Source organism: Sitophilus oryzae, unplaced genomic scaffold, assembly GCF_002938485.1.
Source record: "Sitophilus oryzae breed Bouriz unplaced genomic scaffold, Soryzae_2.0 scaffold_172_pilon_pilon, whole genome shotgun sequence".
In the NCBI taxonomy this organism is placed as follows: domain Eukaryota; kingdom Metazoa; phylum Arthropoda; class Insecta; order Coleoptera; family Curculionidae; genus Sitophilus; species Sitophilus oryzae.
The window spans coordinates 7,602,651-7,625,323 of NW_022146424.1; the positions used below are offsets into that span (position 1 = coordinate 7,602,651).

The following is a 22,673-nucleotide window of genomic DNA, read 5'->3' on the forward strand; positions in this document are numbered from 1 at the left end:
TGGCGCTATTCTTGCAAAAAAATTTCAGAGCGGTTCGGCTTTTTCCAGAATTATATCGCCAAATATTATTTATTAAAATTTATTATTTTCTTTTGTGTTGCATACAAGAAACTTTGTTTTATATAAGAACATGTATGAAATACCTATGAAACATTGACAACCGACACGATCCACTATGGTTTTTGCAGTTCACAGTTCACAGCACAGCTTTTTAAGTTTTTAATGCCACCGCAATTATCACGGGTTTGAGTAAATAAAACTTAAATTAAACTCACAAGATAGCAATCATTACTTTGAAAATGGACGCTTTAAACAATTTTGGGTTTTTTTCTCTCTGAGAGGGGTTTAGATTTTGAAAGAGTTTATTATTTTTGGAAATTCTGAATTTGACAAGAGATCTTCTTAAAGTGCCTTCTCCATTCAGTGAAGATCGGCAACAACCATGGCAAATTCCTCTCTATTTTTCGCTCTTCTCAGCAAAGTATGTGAGTCCAGGCCTGTCCAATCTTTGACGTTCTTCAGCCAGGAGCATTGCCGTCGTCCGGGTCCGCGCTTTCCCTCAATTTTACCCTCGATGATGAGCTGAAGGAATTCATACTTGCTATATCTCATGATATGGCCCAAATAGGCTGCTTTCCTCTTTTTTATTATGTCGAGGAGTTCTCGGTCCTTGTTTATTTGGTTTAGAACTCGTTCATTAATTCATGACAAGAGATATGGACAAGAGAAAATTGTCTCTGTTTTTGTTTGCGGTTGTTCTTAGCAACCGCTATACCAGCGCCAGATCGCATATAACGGTCGCGACCCAAAATTTTGCCGGGCATTCCAATCTAAATTTATTTCCTTTATTTATGAAAATGTAGGATACTTCGTAATAACCTAACTCAGCATTTAAATGTCATATAGGCTTACAAAATTCAATTTGACAACACCACCAAAGCCTTCGAGTTTTTACTTTTAAGTTTCATTTTGCGTTTTTTTGTGAAAAATCTGCGCTGGGACATTGTCAGACAGTCATTTTGTTTTTATTTATTGTTAAATAAAACATAACTAATCTGAACTTGAATTTTTAGAAAGTAAATTTATTTCCTGAGTGCTTGAACTTGTTGAAGACCCATCATTGCCAGAAATGTTACCCAAAATATTACATGACACTTTTTACTTCTTTTCTTTGGAATTTTCTAGATCCATATCTATATCTGCCACTGTGTTAGAGCGCCAACCACAATGTCTTTTAACAGTTAATAAATCCACTCCTGAATCTGCAAGCAACGACGCAGACGATCTACAGAAACAATGTCCAGTGTATTGTTGTGGATTTGGAAGACTTAGGAACAATGCTATTTTATACGGCATTTTCCCTAAAGTATTATTAATGCCAACGGGTTGCTTAATATATTTTCCATTTCTGTACCCCTCAAAAAATCGAGTATGCTCTGTGTTGCTTGGCCGCATAGCTATATATCTTCGAACCATTTCCACCATATTTATTCCTTCAACATTCCCTTTCGTTATAAAAAAATCTCGTGATATCTTTGTTTTCGTAAATGGAATAATGACATGAATGCATTGTCCTTCATCTTTAACATTTTGCAGCTGCAGACAGGCTCGCGCAAGTCCCACTATCAATGAAACTTTTGTCAGGAAATAAGTTTTATCATCAGCTTCCGCTTCCAACAAAAAACGAGTTATGTCTTCTTTTCTTAAAATTCTCGATTTTTTGACCGAAATCCTTCCAATTTTCTTTTTAGAAATGCAATTAAATGGACGTACTTACTAATATCCGTATTTTTCTTCGTTGATATAACTGAACGTAGATGGAATAATATACCCAAAGTGATGAAGCCTTCCTATGTTTTGAAAGATGTTTAAAACGTTGTTAAAACGATGTCTCCTGGCAAAATATGCCAGGAGAATATGCCTGATATTTTAAATTAAATCAAATCTCTTTGGATCGTCCCTCGTGTCGCGTCGTAGATTAAGTTTTGAATGATACACGTTCGATACGAACTTTTTAATAAAACTTGTGTAACTAAGCCACTCGGCTAACGCCTCGTGGCTTAACGTTACACGCGTTTCATTATGATATTCGTATCGAACTTGTGTCATTAATAACTATAAGAGTTGTCTAAGGTGTCTCTGTCCATGCTTCCACGGCATATAACCGAACGGTTAAGTTTAAGTTAAGGCTTAAGTTCAAGTTTCTATCTGTGAGAACCCTACGAAGTTTTAGGAAAGTTGTTCAAGCGTGTTAGATCCTAAATTATATTATGATTATTATCTCCTGATCTGGATACCATGTTTTGTTTATCATGCATCCCGTGTCCTTAAATTGGGTGACCGTATGATAACTTTTCCATTTAAGTAAATTCTGTTGTTCTACCTCTCGCACTTGTGATGTGGGTCATCAGTGTTTCACAAGTACATAGGACCTACAGTTTATCGCCGAATCCGAACGGCACTGTTTGAGAGGCTGTACACTACAAGGCAAATATACTCAAGATGGTTTTCCATTGCCTTCCTTGAGGCAGCCGCCTCAAGGAAGAAATAAAGCGACCGTACTGGCTGGGAATCGAAGTAACAGTAACTTTTGCTCCGCAGATCGACACACTACCGCTGGAGCTATGGCCAGCCACTGAACAACATTGGAGAAACAAAATACACCACTTGTCTAACCCCCTTTTTTTCAAAATCTTCTATTTTACTCTCACGCGATGTATACGAATTTCAGTTATTTTTAAACTCGAACTCATTCTACCCGATAATAACTACCACGTATCATTTACCACTGACATAAGTTGTCTCTCGACTCGCTATAATATTCTTTACGTAGGTAAATAATTCCTCACCTGGTTCCTTAAGTAATATACCTACATATTACTACTCCAGATGTTTAATTAGAGCTTTACGACATCGCTCTTATTTAGACACGTTAATGAATATGGTAAATTCAATTTAGGAAATTTATTACAGCCTTTGGGGGAGGCTTTTGTGCACGTCACGGTAAAATTTAGACGGCATATGCCGAGCGGCGTTGTCAGATTTTCCGGGATTTGACGGCATCGTTTTGGTACGTCGTTTGATCTGATTAATGAAGCTGTTTTCTATTTTAGGGAAAATTAAGTTAAAGGAATCTTTACAGGTAAAGATATAACACACGTAACAAGTCTTAATTTAAAATCAGTGGTAAGAAACCAAGGCAGTTATTTTAGTTAGTCCTGGTTTCTCTTTATTCATTTTAATTTGAGCATATGTTAGGATATACACGAAACTTTCCTATTAAGAATTACATTCTTAATAGATTTAGGATTTAAGATACGCAAGCATTGTGGTGTTCCATATTTGGCTACTTTCCTTTAAAAGAAATTGTGTATGCACTAAGTGAGCATATTTGAAGTAAAACTTCTAAATAACATCTATTAAATTGAAAGATTTGAAGGATATATATTTTTTTATGAATGCTTTTTATAAATTTCAAAAAAAAATAGAGTTAATATAGAATATAGAATTCTAGCTTTATAACTTTGTGTTTTTTATTTTTTATTAAAAAACGATAATTCTATTATCCGGACAGATAGCTGTGGCCATTAAACCAAAATACTACTACATCCATATCTCTGACTACTACTAATTGCTACTAACCAACAATTTGTTTTGTGTGGTCTGTTTTTGTTTAAATATTTTGTTCATTATTCATGTTTGGGATTTATTTATAAATTAATGTTAATCGTTAGGCAACCAGTAAACTCATAGAATATGCATTTCTTTTGCATAATCAAAACTGTCACTCCAAATTTTACATAACCAAATTGTCTTTTTTTAGACCGATGTCACTTGTCTTATCATTATCAATTGATTATTCGTATTTTCAGAACGTTGTTAACAAAAGTTTCATCTTGAAATAAAGTTTAAATAAATCACAATTGTTTATCTCCATCATTTACCGGATTAATAATACAGAAATTATAGCTCAATTACAAACAATTCATTATTTATAGTGATTTACAGCAATCTTATTAAATTATACGAATATCGGGAGGCTCGGCAGTGCGCCCGCCGATTCGAGCACAGCCGTACCATCCTGTTCTCGAAGGTATTAGTGGCATTTTTGACCACCCTGTAACTTCGTTGTGGATAAAGCAAGAATATTAATTTTCACTATACTTGAAGACATACTATAGCTGGCTAGGTTACCAAAATATCTAGTAATTACATGCCCGTTCCTGGGGTATCTGGCGCCTACGTGCAGCATTCTTTGGTGCGCCCTTTTTATATTTAAATCAATTATATATTTTAATCTTAATCTCAAAAATTTAAAGAATTTATATTCTGCGACAAACGAGCAATATGTTAATTGGAAATGTAAAAAAACTATTCCAATTAAAGTATAAAAACATTTATTAAATAAAAAAAACAAACAAAACCACAATAATATTTAGTAACAAAAATAGTACCGTAAAGAAAAAAACTGACCCATTTTATATGAAATACATAAAAACAATAAACTAAAAATCGGAAATAATATGCATGTACTGATTTCTTTCGAAAATCGACAACTATGAAACTATGATCCCTTCTCCGACACAAACGGTATATTGTGAGACAGAAAATTGTAGAGAGAAACAAACCCTATAACATAGGATAAAACAATTTAATGAACAGTGCTTTCCATAAAATCAGTAAAATGAAAAATATACGAAATAATATACATGTGCTGATTTCTTTCGAAAATCGACAACTATGAAACTATGATCCCGTCCCCGACACAAACGGTACATTGTGAGACAGGAAATTGTAGAGCGAAACAAGCCCTATAACATAGGATAGAACATTTTAATAAACAGTGCTTTCCATAAAATCAATAAAATAAAAAATATAGGAAATAATATCCATATGTACTGATTTCTTTCGAAAATCGACAACTATGAAACTATGATCCCTTCCCCGACACAAACGGTATATTGTGAGACAGGAAATTGTAGAGCGAAACAAGCCCTAGAACATAGGATAGAACATTTAAATGAACAGTGCTTTCCATAAAATCAATAAAATGAAAAATATACGAAATACTGATTTCTGTCGAAAATCGACAACTATGAAACTGTGATCCCTTCCCCGACATGAACGGTATATTGTGGGACAGAAAATGTAGAGAGAAACAAGCCCTATAACATAGGATGCAACATTTTAATGAACAGTGCTTTCCATAAAATGAATAAAATGAAAAATAAATAGATGAGATCAATGTCTTGCCGACAGATTGTCCTAGACTTGTTTATTCGGTGCGGCCAAAGATGATTAACTATAATATTCTTTGGTGCGGCCAACGCAAAAAAGACGCTAAGCAAACTTTATCCTATGATGTATGTTTAAGTATTTGTTTATTAACAAGAAAGCTTATCGGTTTTTTGTTACAAAGTACTGTAACGTAAGGTTCTGAAGACTGGTCAATAAAACAACTACTGCAGGAAATATTATCTTTTTTATTTTCCACGCTGATGGTTGTAAGTGCGGTTTAGGAAAAGTTTTACAAAGTTTTAAAATAAATTATAATTAATAGGTAACCGAGTCAAGGGTTGTAAATCAATTTCTTACCTAACACCAAGTTTATATCCCAAAATAATAAGAATATAATATATTTGGTAATAAGTCGAAAACCAAAGGCTGTTAACACTTGTAGCGGTATAAATAAAATGGCGATCACCCGAATTCCATTATTGCAAAAAAGCGAAATTTATAAATTGAACTACCAGGGCCATCTATATATTTGTTTATAAGAAACCTAATGTTAACGTACAGAAACCTAATTTAACGTTATATTAAATTAATGTATTATATTTAATATTTCCCACATATATGTTATAAATTATGCTACAGTACTGATTGACACTTCGATTTTGCGCCCCCAAAATGTTGCGCCTACGTGCGTGCACGCACTGCACGCTCGCCAGGAACGGTCCTGAGTAATTATCCCTCATAGTTTATGAATTATCGCTTGCCAAATTTTTTTAATTTCGACATTTCTTTAATTTTGACATGACCGTCGAACTCGGGCCTCCCGAGTTCGACGGGCTGCATCGGGACATAATTTTTTTATTTTATTTTCGTTAATATTCTGATTGTAAAATTTTAAATACATATCTTAAACAATAATTCAAGGGTTTATCTCTTATAGTTATAGATAAAAAATAAAATATATGTAAACCAAACCAAAAAAAAATAATTTTGAATAAGCATTGGTAAAATTATAAATTGAACATTATTACAGTTGATATTTCAGTTATAACGAAAGTCGGAAACACAAGTCCTTAGAAAATTAGAATTAATTCAATTGATATTATCTGACTTAATTAATTATACGATAATTCAAAGTTTATGAATTATAGTCAAACTTTAATATTATTTTGAATGACCCGAATTTATTCAACAATTTTGATATAAATTGTTAGTATCAGTATTAGTCATCTTTATTTCTATAATAATTATAATGATTTGGCAATTGCACGATATGATATTCTATAGTAATTAAAAAACTTTAAGTGCACCGTTTATTAGATTTACTTAGTAATCGAAATAGTAGATTTTTTTTATAATTATGGTGCCGTGCATGCAATTGCCAAGTCATTATAATTATTATAGAAATAAAGGTGACTAATATTGATACTAACAATTTATATCAAAATTGTTGATTCTCGTTGATTATTGGTTTAAAATAAATATGACAGTGTCCTCCAATAAAAATGCGAGCTACTAACTCTAAATTCTAATTATGAGCTAGCAGATAAGCTAGATGCTTTACTTAGACCATTATTCAGAATCTACAAACCTATCGATGAAAGTATGCATCGTTACCCAGTGTTGCAACAAGCTTATTGTCCATCGGAGTAGATTATCACGAAAGATAGAGGGTTAACTTGTTTTATAAAAGGGTTAGGATCTACCCCTAATGTACGCCATTCAAACTGCCGTGCCGCTATAACTTTTTCTCTCGCTAGCTCGCACGTTACGGCCGTCTCGCATGCGTCTCTCGTGTCACGGCCTTGAATTTTTACTCCCAACGCGCGTAAAGTACTAAAAATCTATACTAATATATAAAATCCTTAAGTGACTGACATACTGATTAATCACGATCCTGCTCAAACCACTCAACGTAAGAAGCTCAATTTTGGCATAGAGGTTGATTCTAGGGTGTAGAGGTGTCGATAAGAAGGGATTTTTCGAAATTCCAGTTCTAAGAGGGTGAAACCACCCCTCAAATATTACAATATTTTTTATTTAAAAAAGGGTAAAGTTTCCGAAAAAACGCTTAAACACGTATATTTTATTTTGTTTTTTTACATATTTTAAGATTTTTTAAAAATGTATACAGGGTGTTTCGAAAAATCTGGTCATTGATTAATCAGGATCCTGCTTAAAGCGCTTGTCGTAAAAAGCTGATTTTTGGAAAACAGATTGACTTTAGGGTGTAGAGGTTCGATAAGAAGGGATTTTTCGAAACTCGAATTCTAAGCGGGTGAAACTGTCCCTCAAATATTAAAATATTTTTTTATTTAAAAACCGGTGAGTTTTTCGGAAAAACTCTTAAACACGTATATTTTACTTTGTTGTTTTACATATTTTAAGATTTTTTTTATAAATTTATACAGGGTGTTTCATAAAATATGACCACTGAGTAATCACGATTCTGCTTAAACCATAGGCTTAAACTGCTTGACGTTTAAAGCTGATTTTTGGCAAACGGATTGTCTGTGGGGTGTAGAGGTTCGATAAGGAGGGGTTTCTCGATTCTCAAATTCCAAGAGGGTGAAGACGCCCCTCAAATATTTCAATATTTGTTATTTAAAAAACGGTTAGTCTTTCGGGAAAACGCTTGGACAAGCATAATATATTTGGTTTTTTTACATATTTTGAATTTTTTTAAAAAATCATACAGGGTGTTCCAAAAAGTTGGGTAATTTCTTAAACACGATTCTGCTTAAACTGCTTGACGTAAAAAGCTTATTTTTGGCAAACGGATTTTTCGAAAGTCAAATTCCAACAAGATATATCTTCCTCAAATATTACCAAGTTATATAATAATATCGCCATATTGTTTTTTCTCATGCTGACATAAATGTGAGAAAATTTTATCCAGTTTGTATGTTAATGGAAATTCTTGCTTTGCTTTATCATCACCATTACAAATGATTAATTCGACGCGAACGAAGTCGCTGGTACACGCTAGTAAACTATAAAAAAATAATAAATATTTGCTTGGATACAGACCAATCTAGCAGCGACGGCAATATTGAGGAAGTCAAATAATCGCTTCCAGGTTTGCCTTTATTTCCTCGGGCGAGTTGCTCCGCTCCCGAATCGAAATATTAATTGAAGCATGGACTGTCAGGATGTCCTTCAGGACATTTTCCTTCCTCTGTCGTGGTCGTCTTATTAGTTCAAACTATGTTTGACAAAAGGGGACAAGTTTGCGTCTGTGTACAGAGAAAAGACATGAAGCTGCAACATAAAAAGATTAAAACAATATACTGTTTTGTTTCGTAGTTACAGGGTGTTAAAGTCTTAATAATCTTTCGATTTATTATAATTTTCGTCCAAGTACTTTTAGTGATTCGAATGAAATTTTGAGGGTAAAAGTTACTATAAGTGGGACATATTTTAAAGCTAAAAAAGCTAAAAATAAAAAAAAAAACATGTACACAACTGACTTTTTTTCTTTTGATACCAAAAGTGTGTAGACCGTTTACTGCTAATTAAAAATACCTCTTGATATTTTGTCGAATTCGGCCTCCTTGATGAGATAAACGCATTAGCGTAACTAGCAATTTACCCTGGGGTGGGCCTGGGGTTGACCTCAGGGAGGGCCTAGAGCTTTTGTTATTTAAAAATGAAAAATAATTTTAAAAAACACATTTTTTGAATAAAATTTTACATGAATTTCTCTATCAATAAATTTCATAGACTTGGTTATTAAACCGTGTTCCCGTAGATTACTTAAATACCTACAAATTTTCTAAAAAAATAAAAATAACACATTTTTTGAACACAATAAAATAATATTAACTAAACAAAACTAGAAAACGTCATTTTTACTACATCACAAGCAAATAAAAATGAATACGTAGCCAAGAGTCATAATTCAGGATATCTCTGGGAGGTGCCCAGCACACCCGGGCCCCCCTGTAGTTACGCCAATGGATAAACGTAATTTTATTAATCATAATTATAATATTAAAATAAAAATTTAAATTAATCTATATATATAAATCTGACTGTCCTGACTGATACTGACTCATCAACGCCCAGACCAAACCCTTGACCCTAGATAGCTGAAATTTTGCACAGGGGTTCCTTTTATGATGTTTACGTGAGATAAGAAAGGATTTTTTAAAATTCATCCCCTAAGGGGGTAAAAAGGGGGGTGGAATATTACAATATTTTTTATTTAAAAAACGGTCAAGTTTCCGAAAAAACGCTTAAACACGTATATTTTATTTTCTTTTTTTATACATATTTTAAGATTTTTAAAAATGTATACAGGGTGTTTCGAAAATCTGGTCAATGATTAATCACGATCCTGCATAAAGCGCTTGACTTAAAAAGCTGATTTTTGGAAAACGGATTGACTTTAGGGTGTAGAGGTTCGATAAGAAAGGATTTTTCGAAACTCGAATTCTAAGGGGTGAAACCACCCTTAAATATTAGAATATTTTTATTTAAAAACCGGTGAGTTTTTCCGAAAAGCTCTTAAACACGTTTATTTTATTTTGTTGTTTTACATATTTTAAGATTTTTAAAAATGTATACAGGGTGTTTCATAAAATATGGTCATTGAGTAATCACGATTCTGCTTAAACTGCTTGACGTTTAAAGCTGATTTTTGGCAAACGGATTGACTGTGGGGTGTAGAGGTTCGATAAGAAGGGTTTCTCGAATCTCAAATTCCAAGAGGGTGAAAACGCCCCTCAAATAATCTATACTAATATATAAAATTCTTAAGTGACTCACTGATTAATCACGATCCTGCTCAAACCACTCAACGTAAGAAGCTCAATTTTGGCATACAGGTTGATTCTAAGGTGTAGTGGTTCGATAAGAAGGATTTTTCGAAATCCCAGTTCCAAGGGGTGAAACCACCCCGCAAGTATTACCATATTTTTTTATTTAAAAAACGATCAAGTTTCCGAAAAAACGCTTGAACACGTATATTTTATTTTGTTTTTTTACATATTTTAAGATTTTTAAAAATGTATAGAGGGTGTTTCGAAAAATCTGGTCATTGATTAATCACGATCATGCTTAAAGCGCTTGACGTAAAAAGCTAATTTTTGGAAAACGGATTGACTTTAGCGTGTAGAGGTTCGATAAGAGGGGATTTTTCCAAACTCGAATTCTAAGGGGGTGAAACCACCCCTCAAATATTAGAATATATTTTATTTAAAATCCGGTGAGTTTTTCGGAAAAACTCTTAAACACGTATATTTTATTTTGTTGTTTTACATATTTTAAATTTTTTTAAAAATTTATACAAGGTGTTTCATAAAATAGAACCATTGAGTAATCACGATTCTGCTTAAACTGCTTGACGTTTAAAGCTGATTTTGGCAAACGGATTGACTGTGTAGAGGTTCGATAAGGAGGGGTTTCTCGAATCTCAAATTCCAACAGGGTGAAAACGCCCCTCAAATATTACAATATTTGTTATTTAAAAACAGTTAGTCTTTTCGGGAAAACGCTTGGACACGTATAATTTATTTTGTTTTTTACATATTTTGAAATTTTTGTAAAAAATCATACAGGGTGTTCCAAAAAATTAGGTAATTGATTAACCACGATTCTGCTCCAGTTTGTATGTTAATGGAAATTCTTGCTTTGCTTTATCATATCACCATTACAAATTACAAATGATTAATTCGACGTGAACGAAGTCGCGGGTACATGCTAGTAAATTATATATTTTACCTACTTTATTATTAAATACTATTGGTATTAGTTATTATTACTATTAGTCCCACATACAGCAATTTCAAATAAAAAAATAATGGTATTTAAGATAATTACAAAAAACCTAATTTTAAAAAGTTTTAACATCCTGTAACTCTAAAACTATGCACTTCCATACCCAAGCTTATAGGAATTTTTTTTTATATTTTTTGAGGAGGAGTCAACGTGTACTTATATAAAACTTTCGTAAGTTAATGCTATTAAAAATTTTTAAGGGTTGCGATTAGACTTGGATGAAGGCAAATTTTAATAACGTAAACTTTTTTGAATTGATTTGTAATGTATGATATTTTTTTACTATTTGTATATTTGTTTTTGTGCTTTTGTTTGTTTTGTAAATGCTTTGTCGATGAAGCTATTTTGGCTTTTCGTACAATAAAGCGTTGTTTATTTATTTATTTATAAACCATATTTGCACACGCGGCCTGAGCGGTAAAACTGAGCATCTGTGTGGTGGTATTTTTCCTATAGATATCAAATTCCAGGCAATTATTAGTATTTCTAATAACTAATACATCTAGAAATGGTAATCTGTCGTTGTTCTCAATTTCATGCGTAAATTTAATGGAAGGAAAACGATTATTTAACTTAGAAATAAAATTATCTATGGTGTCTGAATGTGTGCCAAAAACAGCAAAAATATCATCCACATACCTAAACCATACTCTTGGAAAATACTCAAACTGATTCTTAGCCTCCACTTCAAACCTGCTCATGAATAAATTAGCCAAAAATGGAGACAATGGATTACCCATTGCTGTACCTTCCCGCTGTTCAAAAAAGTTGTTATTAAATTGAAAACAATTTTGTTTCATACATAACGATGTAAGCTCAATATATTCAATCACAGTTTTGTTGTCGAGACCATTTGCGTTCAGTAATTCCTTCAAGTAGCCTAAAGTATGTGGAATTGGAACACTTGTGAACAACGAAGACACATCAAAGGAGACCAAAATTTCACCTTCATGCAATGTTATATCTTTAATTTTGTTAATGAATTCAATATTATTTTTAACTGAGAAAGAAGGTTCATGAGAAAGAAGGTTCATGATAAATTTTCGAACTCCCTTGATAAACATTTTGCCAAATTATAAGTCGGAGAACCTACAGCCGAAACAATTGGGCGCATAGACTTGTCCGGTTTATGAATTTTTGGCAAAGCATACAATTTTGGTAGTGAGGGATTGGATACTTGCTAATTTGATATCTATAGGAAAAATACCACCACACGCAGATATATTCCTAATGAATCACATCATAGTGTTGAACATAAAATGGCTAGTTTAAATTTCTTAGTTCATAGATTACTTAGTTTCCCACTTTCCAACGAAAGATATGAAATAGAAAGAGATTACATTGGGAATGTAGCTGAGTGTAATGGATATTCTCCTTCACTAGTTGATAAATTAATTAGAAAACGTAAGTATAGGTTAATGATTTCTGAAAATTCGACTTTTCAAGTGGAGAAAGATACGTCTAAATATTTTTCAATACCGTTTGATAGAGAGTTATCCCGTGGTCTAAAAGGAATTTTTAAGAATGTCAATTATAAACTTGTGTATAGTGCTAATAATAAATTACAACAATTATTAGGTAATCCAAAGGATAAAACACCTCCACTGGAAAGGTCGGGTATTTATGAAATTTCTTGTAAAGATTGTAATCAGAAATATGTTGGGCAAACTAGAAGATCAATATTAACTAGATTTAAAGAACATTTAGCTCAGATAAGAAATGGTAGATCGGATAAATCTTGCGTTGCCGAACATATTGTTGATAAAGAACATTGTATAGATCTTAATAATTTAAAATTAATTAAACAAGTCTCAAATTACAGGCAATTAGATGCATATGAAAGCATCAGAATTAATAAATGTAAAGATACTATGAACAGAGTCAACGGTCCAATTCCTTCAAGTTCTTTGTTCCTACTACTCTAGTGGCGGAAATTAACTGTTACGCTCAGTTGGCTCTGACTCGGTTGGCTAGATATTGCCACGCCCACTCGGTACCTACTGGGCGAGTAAACGCTCAACTTGTAGATTGTACTTTAGTTTATAATCATCTGCTGATGATGCTAACATGGTTAGCGAAACGCGCGTCCAGTGTAAAAGTAAAAGTGTTTTGGTGTATTGTGGTGATTTAGTGTAATTTTATTTTGCTATGTAACACCAAAGGTTCCAACCCTCAACTGTAATAATCCTGTTACGCAAAATTTTTAACTTTTTATCTCTAATAAAATTTAATAATTTTATCCCGTAAAAATTGACTCATAATCTTTTCCGAGCCCGACAATGTGATTCCGGTCAAATTTTAATTAATATTTGGTAGAATTTAATTAATGGCAACCACTTTATTGACGCTCATTTTTCCGCGGCTCTAAACAAATTAGGCTTCCGAGATATTTCGACAGAATCTGATCATTAATTTAATGTATATCGCTAGGGGAAGGTAGAGCCTATCAATTGGTCATCGGCCAGAATAATACACATCTGGAATTTAGGATGGATGTCAAACTAGATCGATGAACACTATACTCTGTTTTGTTTCTCAGGTAAGATTTCGACAGACGATGACAGAAGAAAAGCAGATGACGTCCCATACCAATCTATTTATTTTACTAAAAAAAGTTTCTAATAATTTTTAAGTTAACTATGGATGGGTTTAAATATAAATCCACCATGCGTCGTCTCTTGTTGTTTTTAACCAGTTTTATTGGTTTATTTCAAAAATGACAGATCGTATTTCAATTTTATTGGTTTGACGGAACGATGAACGACAAACGGACACCGATGCGTATGAACTCGCCTTTAGATTTTTGACGCTTGTCAAAGTCTTGCCAAATTAGAGGTTATAATTTTGTGTCAACTTTTGTCAGTTTTGTCAAATACCCTGCGTTTTGGAAGATGATGCATTTTTATTCGTGTTATTACGTGTTTTATTATTTTCCTTTTCTATTTCACGAAAGTAAAAAGAGTTACCTATCTGATTCGTTCAGGCACTCAATTTAAAGAATATCAGTAACTTTTTTGACAGAGGGATTTTATATTTGCCATGTTGGTAAAAAATAACGGTCAAAATTCAAAGTTATTCATTTTATAGACTATACCTTCCGTTTCCATTCCTTATCCATTCCATATCCGTTCCGTATTTTTTATTGTATATACGTAATCTTCCATTCCGTATCGGTTCCATACTTTTTATTGTACAATTTATATAATTAGGAAAGTTTTATTTTAAAAATTTGTATCTTTTGAAAGAGGTAGTAGATTTAAGTAAGAGGAGAAAGGATAAATAAATATCAGCATAATGTTAACAAAGCTGGTACAAATGTAAGAACTTGACAACGCCGTTGCGGATACGCTTCAGTCCGTCAGTCGAAAAAATGTATGGAAGGAAAGGATATGGAACGGAAGGGAAACTGAATGGATAGTGTGCATTGTCCTATTCATTTACATGATATAATATTTTATGTAAACGGAAGGTATAGTGAGAATCAAACTTAAATAATAAAAGTAGTTAGTTTGTAAGTAAGTAGATAGTAAGTATCTGTCTATTTTTTATTCCACGCTGTTCTTACGCCGAATTCCGTGGAAATCTACGAAATAAGCAGCCCAGCGAAAAAAAAAGTAGATTTGTGGAAGAAAAATGCGGAAAATTGATTAGCACGAAGGTCTCTTTTTCCGAGATTTTCCTTTCGGGCGCTACCAAAGGCGATTATGCCTTTGCAAGAACCTCTTTACGCTTCTTCTGCCATCGTTCCAACGAAATAGCTTTCGTGCAAATGGAATTTGTGCATATTTGAGGCAGCCACTATTCGGACAATTTGCATTTTTTATTGCATTTCGCGCGAGAAATGGGGATATGAAAAGATAAGAGAGATTTTAGTGGCGGTATTATAGCTACGGAGTGGCCCAATGTTTCGAAAAAGCCTCAAATTAGGTTTTCTATTTCAGATTTTTACTCATATTTGTTTTATAACATACGAAAAAAATAATAACGCACATTTTATAAATATTTTCATAGATATACCGGGTGCGTCTCAAAAGTGGATCATCCTTGTAACTTTTTTATTTTTTCAGATAAAAAAAACGTGATTTGGTATGTTAGTATATGACATAAATTAGGATTGATTGACGTATTCAATTGTTTTCGGTCACTCCTTGTTTCACCAGAAATGACTACAACTTTTGATTTTTAAATGGCACCCTCGGTGTTTTTATTTACTTTATTTGATAGAAAATGACACTTTGAATACAATGACATATCATATGTCAACTTTTGACTTTCTAGCTTAAAAAATTGTATTTTAAATTTCAATCTAGAGTGCCATGGCTGTGTTAAAAATACAAAAATTAGTGTTTTTGGTTTGGCCAAACCAAATCAAGGAGCCTTGGAAAAATAGATTTAATCGTCCAATGTTTTTAGTGTCTTGTCCTGACCAAAATGGAACGAGAATGGCTCATTAGCATATTTGGAAAAAGCATTTTTTACGAATAATTTGGTACCACACACATGATATTTCGAGTCAAATTGTCGTTATGGACTACATTTTACAGTTTCAAATAAACCATATGCGAAAATGTCAAAAGTTGACATATGTCATTCTATTCAGAGTGTGATTTGATAGAAAATCATACAATAAAATAAAAAACACTGAGGGTCCCATTTAAAAATCAAAAGTTGTAGTAATTTCTCGTAAAACAGAAGGTGACCGAAAACAATTGAATACGTCAATCAATCCTAATTTATGTCATATACTAAATTACCAAATCTCGTTTTTTTAACCGAAAAAATAAAAAAGTTATAGAAGTGAGCGAGGAAGTGAGCCACTTTTGAGACGCACCCGGTATTTCAATATCTTTTTAGATTTATATATGCTATTTTTCCACTATTTTCCGTCGATTTTCTATTCTGTATTGTTTAGTTAGTCACTGACTTGCAGTTGACATATGATACGTCATCCTATTCAGAGTGTTATTTTCATTAAAAATGCCGAGGATGCCATTTAAAAATAAAAAGTGTAGTAATTTCCAGTGAAACCCCAAGAAGGTGACAATTCATCAAGTCATTCAATCCTATAATATGTCATTTATACTAATTTATGTCATACACCAAATCTCTACCACTTTTAAAACGCACCCGGTATACGAGTGAGTCAAATATATTTTTATACTAACTGTATAAACTAATAATATATGAAATACACTATAAAAATATAACACTAAAATGTAGTATTTAAATCGAATGCTGTGTATTTTTTACGTGGGGACGTGAAACGTTCTTGAGAATTTTTTTTATCATCACAGAGTGTCTTTTCAAATTTATCAATTTTAGAAAAAAAAAAGAAAGCAAAGTATCGTACAGAAACTATAAACCATATTATTACCTCTATTTTAGAAATAATTGAATTGTTTTATAACAGGATATTCACAAATAAATTTTACTACGTTACTATCCCGAAAATACCAAGAATTTATTCGAGAGAGGAACCTGTAAAACAGGTAATAAAGAAATGAACTGCAGGTTTCTACTTTTCATTCAATTTAAACTTCCGATAAGAATTTAAAATATGCATGAAGGTAAAATGGTTCGTTCTGCAGTTTTAGTAGCAGTGTAAAACAGTTTTATATCTGAGATATCAAAATGGTTATTAAATAGTATTTCTACAGGATTGGAATATTTTTTTATTGTTTAAACTATTTTACGTCGATAAATAAAACAAGTTTATATTGGAAACTGCCTATAAGGACAATAGGTTTGTTCCAACCCGCCGCAGAACTGTCACCGAACGATCACGCTCGTGCGCAGTAATTCAAATGTGTTCCAACCGAGATTTGACGGTTATCGGACGATCCTATTTGCGTACCAACCAACCTTGGGATCGTTTAGTTACGATTTCAGAACGGTAATTTCGGTACATGGTCCAAATTGAGAACTGTTTGTGTTGACTTGCGCATTAAAGCATATTGGCAGGGATTATCGATAACCAAGGCAAAGTAATCTGGCAAAGCATCCGACTGATGCTTCTGCCTTGGTTATTTTTTACGAATTCGAATGCGTGTGCGTTATACTTTTGCTTGTGAGATTGTGCGGAGTAAATCGTTCGGAAATTTTAATTAATTTTTTATTTATAAAAAAATGTTCGAAGATTCTACCACTGCAATGAAATAACAGGAAACTACGCATAAAAGGATCATAAAAGAGAGGATAAGTAAGTGAGTTAGTGAGTATATAGTTGAAACAACACTTACCAACCATTACTGGATTCTGATTCTCCATTTCATGAATAATAATTATTATTACTCTAAACGTTCTCTAACCTAGTGTGAGTACATATTATCAAAGTAAAACCTCTGAAGGCGGGTAAGGGGACAAATAACTCACAATCTTTAAGATGTTTATTTAAATTTAAATGCTTCAAAAAAAGCAGGGGGGCGACATGTTTCGGGACTTAACAATTCCCATCTTCAGGCCTAGAAATCTAAAATAATTACAATCAGAATAATATAAAATTCCAATAGTCATATAGATGTCAAAATTATAAAATACGATCACAAAGCAAATTAAAAAGTTAATTTTTTTTAAAAGGTTAAAAGGTTATTCCTCACATAATCACAATAATTATTCAATCACAGATAACATTATGGCAAGCTCAATTTGAAAATTAAAACAACTACAGTACGTCTGTCCGTTCTGTAGCTACGCGGTATCCGTGAGAGGGGAAACGATATTCTCTAGATGTTTTTCGTAAAAAATTAGACGACGCGTCCCATCAATAAAAATTCGACAAATTTGCAAGTGGCCAATAAAATGAGTGGGCGGAGCGATTTGCCGTGACGTACTCGTCAAGTCGACGTATAAAATATATTGCTGTTTATTTAAATGTTTTTTGTCCGCATTCCTTTCATAGACACAGATCCAGCAGATGTACTGTAAACTATAATAATAAGGTGAGGGGAGCCGTGTAATCCATTATAATTAGATAAATTGAAAGAAAAAAAAAACAAATAAGGCAATAATCACATCATACCTCAATGCACAATTCAAAGAAATTTACGTAACATAACTAATACAAAAAAAAATAAAAAAATTATCCCTCAAAATACATTGGACTAATGTTTAAGTAAATTTCTTTGAATTGTGCATTGAGGTATGATTTGATTATTGCCTTATTTGTTTTTCTGTCAATTTATCTAATTATAATGGATTATACGGTCAATACTCGTCTGGGAATGCCTGGGTGAACTGGGAGTTCTGGCACGAAGGAACAGAATTAAATTATTCTGGGTGCCGGGCCACAGCGGCATCCAAGGCAACGAAAAAGCCGATGAGCTAGCTAGGCAGGGATCATCGGCATCCTATCTTGGTCCAGAGCTAGTACTGGGAATACCCAAATGTATGGCCCGTCGTGCACTAAAAGTCTGGATCAGGGAAAAGCACACTGAAACAGACAGGGGCACCAGGCACAGCAAGGCTTTTAACCAAGGACTTAGCGCTAAAACCGCAAAAGAATTGCTAATGCTTAGTAGGAATAAAGTGCGGATTACAATAGGCCTCTTGACAGGACACATGGCTGTCAAGTGTTACCTGAACAAGTATCTCAACCTGTATCAAGGAAGTATTTGCTGCAGACTCTGCGATAAAGACCCTGAAACAGCGGAGCACATAATATGTCATTGCGGGCTCTGGATCGCAAGCGACACTTTTTATTTGGGAAAGCTAGGCTAGAACCGGAGGAACTATGCTCCCATCCTATCAATGACATGCATAAGCTAGTGCAGAGCACAGGGATAGGAGAATGGATGCAGATATAGAAGGGGGACAAACACAATAGGCCTCACAGGTCGCAGTGTTTCCGGCAGAGGACGACCCCTTGTTATAGAAAAAAAAGTAGACTAAACTATTTTTAAGCAGCGTTTCTTCCAGAATATTGTTAAAAATTACCTTTTCTATGCTTTTTCACCAGAATGCAATTGTTATCCTCGAAAATGCGAGTCTATTTTCGGCAACTGGCAAGGTTTATTGACTATTTTACTTACTAGTTCGGCGATAATCTTGTTCGCTTAGGAGGCAGGGTCGTAACGGAAAAGGGCCGGCAGGCACACTGCTGACACGTCTCATTGTCGACGCTTGATACATTGTCGGTGCCGACAATAGACCCGGCTTTTTGCCCGCCGGTATCCATAAAATCCGGGTTCGATTCGCGGATACAAGTCTGTTGTTGGATCGCTCTGAAATGTCCAGCAGAAATGGGACGAGAAAAGCACCGTGTCGATGCTTGACTAACATCTTTTGTAAGTTACATTTTATGGTAGAAATCCTACTAAACCTCAGGTTGATTGATGGTTTTATAGTGATTTAAAACTTAATGGAAGAAAAAAAAACAGAAAAAAACAGTGGTTTTCGAAATTTAAACAGAATGTTTAAAACACTTTTTGCTGAAATTTTGAATCATGATTTACAATAATTTTATCTTTAAATGTATGTCTCTGATGAGGGGATAAAGACATAGTATCCTAACAGTCTTGTATTAAAAAAATTATTTGAATTTTTTCACAAAGCGGAGCGCCATGTTTGAAAAAGTCAAAGTAAAAAACTTCATAAAACCAGTCGAATAAACAAATGTCAGTCAATAAAAAAATAAATAAAAATTACATATAGTTAAAAGTATTTCAATTGTTTAATTATAAAATTGTTAGAGAAATTTAAAATGGCTTAACAATAGATAACTTATAATATAATATAAATTAATTTATTATTATAATTAATAAAAGATAAAGCCGGGAAATGGTTGAAAATTACTGTTGTCTTAAACATTAGAAATTAAGGGTAATTTAGAAACAATATTTAATTACACCATTCTTTTTACATTTGTACTATATTTTCTACTGTTAAGAAGAACAGTTAAAGGAAGTTAAAGAAAAGAAAAATCTATATTAGGTTGCAGTCAAAAGATTTTTTGGAGAAGAAACTGGTGTTACGGGCGAGAATTAAGGGGCTCAGTTCATTAGGGTGAGTTAATGTATCAGGATTGTGGGCACTCACCTTTATTCCCGTTCTGGACTCGTACTTGTTGTTTTTTTGCTTGAACAAAACACTTGAGGATAGCGCGCGCTTGGAGGTGTACACTGTGTACTCGGCCGATCTTGTCACTCTCTCGTATTCGACTACGGCTACGTACCCACTAAGGTTTTTCGGGTAAAGGATGGGAGGAAGGGATAGAATCCAACATACCGCCCACCAAAATGAAATATTTTCCATTTTCGTTTGAGAATAGTAAAGTAAAATAAAAAAAAAAGTGAAAAAATGCGTTATGTTTAAAAGAAAGTAAGAGTGAAATTTATGAAGTTAAATTTAGAGGAAATTTAGAAAAATGCATTATTGGGGTTAATGCATGAGTGTAATTTAATTAAATATTAAGAGAGTTTACATTTGTTATAGAGTAGAGAAAAGTAATTAAATAAGAGATGTTAATTATGTTTATAATGAGATTATGTTTTTTTTGCGATTATGTTTTTTTTTTGCGATTATGTTTTTTTTAGAGAGTAAATTTTAATTATGAGATTTGCAGTAAGGCAGTGGGCATATCTTTGTCACTGGTCTTTTAAGAATGCCTTTTGCTGTTTTTAAAGTAACCACGCGTGTAACACGATCATGGCCCGGGTGAATCTCTAAGACTCTTCCAATGCTCCATTTGAGCGGAATAAGATTATCATCCTTTATTAAAACAACCGAGTTTATTTCTATTGGAATAGTAGAGTCATTCCATTTAGCTCTTTGTAAAAGTGTTTGAAGGTATTCTTTAGACCATCGGCTCCAAAAGCTTTGGTGCAAGCGTGATATCAACTGCCAGCGAGAGAGATGATTTAATTTTATCCCGGAAAGATATCTTCCGGAGGGGCGTTTAACGGCTCTAGGGTTAAAAAATGTCCTGGAGTAAGAACTGACAAATCATTAGGATCAGAGCTTTGTGGACACAATGGACGAGAATTAAGCACTGCTTCTATTTGAACCAGTAGCGTATAAAATTCCTCATACGTGAGCAATTGATCACCAATGACCCTTTTAATGTGAGTTTTTACAGACTTTATTCCTGCTTCCCACAGGCCACCAAAATGAGGCGCGCTTGGAGGATTGAAGTGCCAGGAAATTTGTTCTTGCTCAGCGGCGGATTTTAGCATATTAATCAGTTCTCTAGAAGCTCCGACAAAGTTCGTTCCACAATCGGAATAAATATGATTGCAGCGACCTCTACGAGAAATGAATCGACGCAGTGCACCCAGAAAAGTCTCGGAGGAAAGGTCGGAAACCAGTTCTAAGTGCAAAGCTTTCGTGGCCATGCACACAAATAAGCAAATATAGGCTTTACAGGACTTAGCACCTCGTGCACGATATCTTAATAAAGAGAATGGACCACCATAGTCGCATCCAACTTCAGAGAAAGGTTTTACTTGAGAAAGTCTTACAGCAGGAATATCTCCCATAATAGGAGGCTGAGGCATTACTGGATTAGCGCGAAAGCATTGAGGACATTTAAAGAGAACACTACGAATTGTTTTTCTAGCAGAAACAATCCAGTATTGTTGAGCGAGAATATAGTGAAGAGTTTGGGGACCGGGATGCAAATAGAGTTTATGAGTATATTCTATGAGTAGAGTAGTAAATTTATGATTATTGGGTAAGAGTGCGGGATGTTTTTGAGAGAAATTTAGAGAAGCATTGCGCAAGCGACCACCAACTCTAAGAATTCCATTGGTGTCGATAAAGGGGGTCAATTTTCTTAAGTATTTAGGTAGAGATTTGCAATTATTTATTAAGAGAATTTCCCTAGCATAATATTGTGATTGAACACATTTAATAATACATTCTAGAGTTTCATTTATTTCAAATTTCGAGAGAGGAGAGGTTTTACGAGATTTAGAATGTCGAGTATTATAGAGAAAGCGTCTGCAAAACGTGACAATATTTATAATTTTAGAGAAAGAAGAGAACTTTTCAAAGAGAGTATCAAACAATGAGGGCTGTGAAGTACATGTCAATATAACTTTTCGTTGTTCTTCTTCAATTTCAGGGAAAGTAAAAATTGATTGCGGCCAATAAGATTCCGGTTGGCTTAGCCATGGAGGTCCCGCCCACCATAAGGCATTGTCGAGTAACTCGCTAGGTTGAAGACCACGAGAACCTGGATCAGCAGGGGTTGTCTTTGGAGACTACATGACGCCAACAAGAAGGAAGGAGGTAATTTCTCTTGAATTTGGGAAACTCGATTGCTTACAAAGGTGTTCCACTTATATGGTTCACTTTTAAGCCAATGCAAAACAACCATCGAGTCGGACCATGCAATCGTACTAACATTAATAAGTTTATTAGAAAGAGAAGTTCTAACAAAATCAATTAACCTGGTCAGAAGTAAGGCTGCACAGAGTTCCAGTCTTGGAATTGAGATTTTTTTTGAGTGGAGCTACTTTGCCTTTAGCGCAGACAAAATTTGTTTTTACAGAGTTATCTGGAAGAATTATCCTAAAATAAATTACTGCACAATAGCCTTTTTCACTAGCATCACAAAAACCATGTACTTCCAGGGATAAATATTTGAGAGTGAGAAAATATCGAGGAACTTTGAGAGAGAAAATACAAGGTAATTCTTGAACGAGTTGATGCCAAGATGT

The 22,673-nt window shown here is 33.6% G+C and overlaps 1 protein-coding gene across 1 annotated transcript; it reads right to left on the reverse strand.

Moving 5' to 3' along the window:
* Window positions 1–20,876: 20,876 nt before the first annotated feature.
* LOC115881570 lies at window positions 20,877–21,506 on the reverse strand. Its single transcript, XM_030899111.1, has one exon. The coding sequence runs from the start codon at window positions 21,504–21,506 to the stop codon at window positions 20,877–20,879; it is 630 nt and encodes a 209-aa protein (XP_030754971.1).
* Window positions 21,507–22,673: the final 1,167 nt, after the last annotated feature.

Excerpts from the sequence above, each read along its gene's own strand:
- LOC115881570 (XM_030899111.1), bottom strand. The coding sequence starts at position 21,506 with ATGCCTCAGCCTCCTATTATGGGAGATATTCCTGCTGTAAGACTTTCT.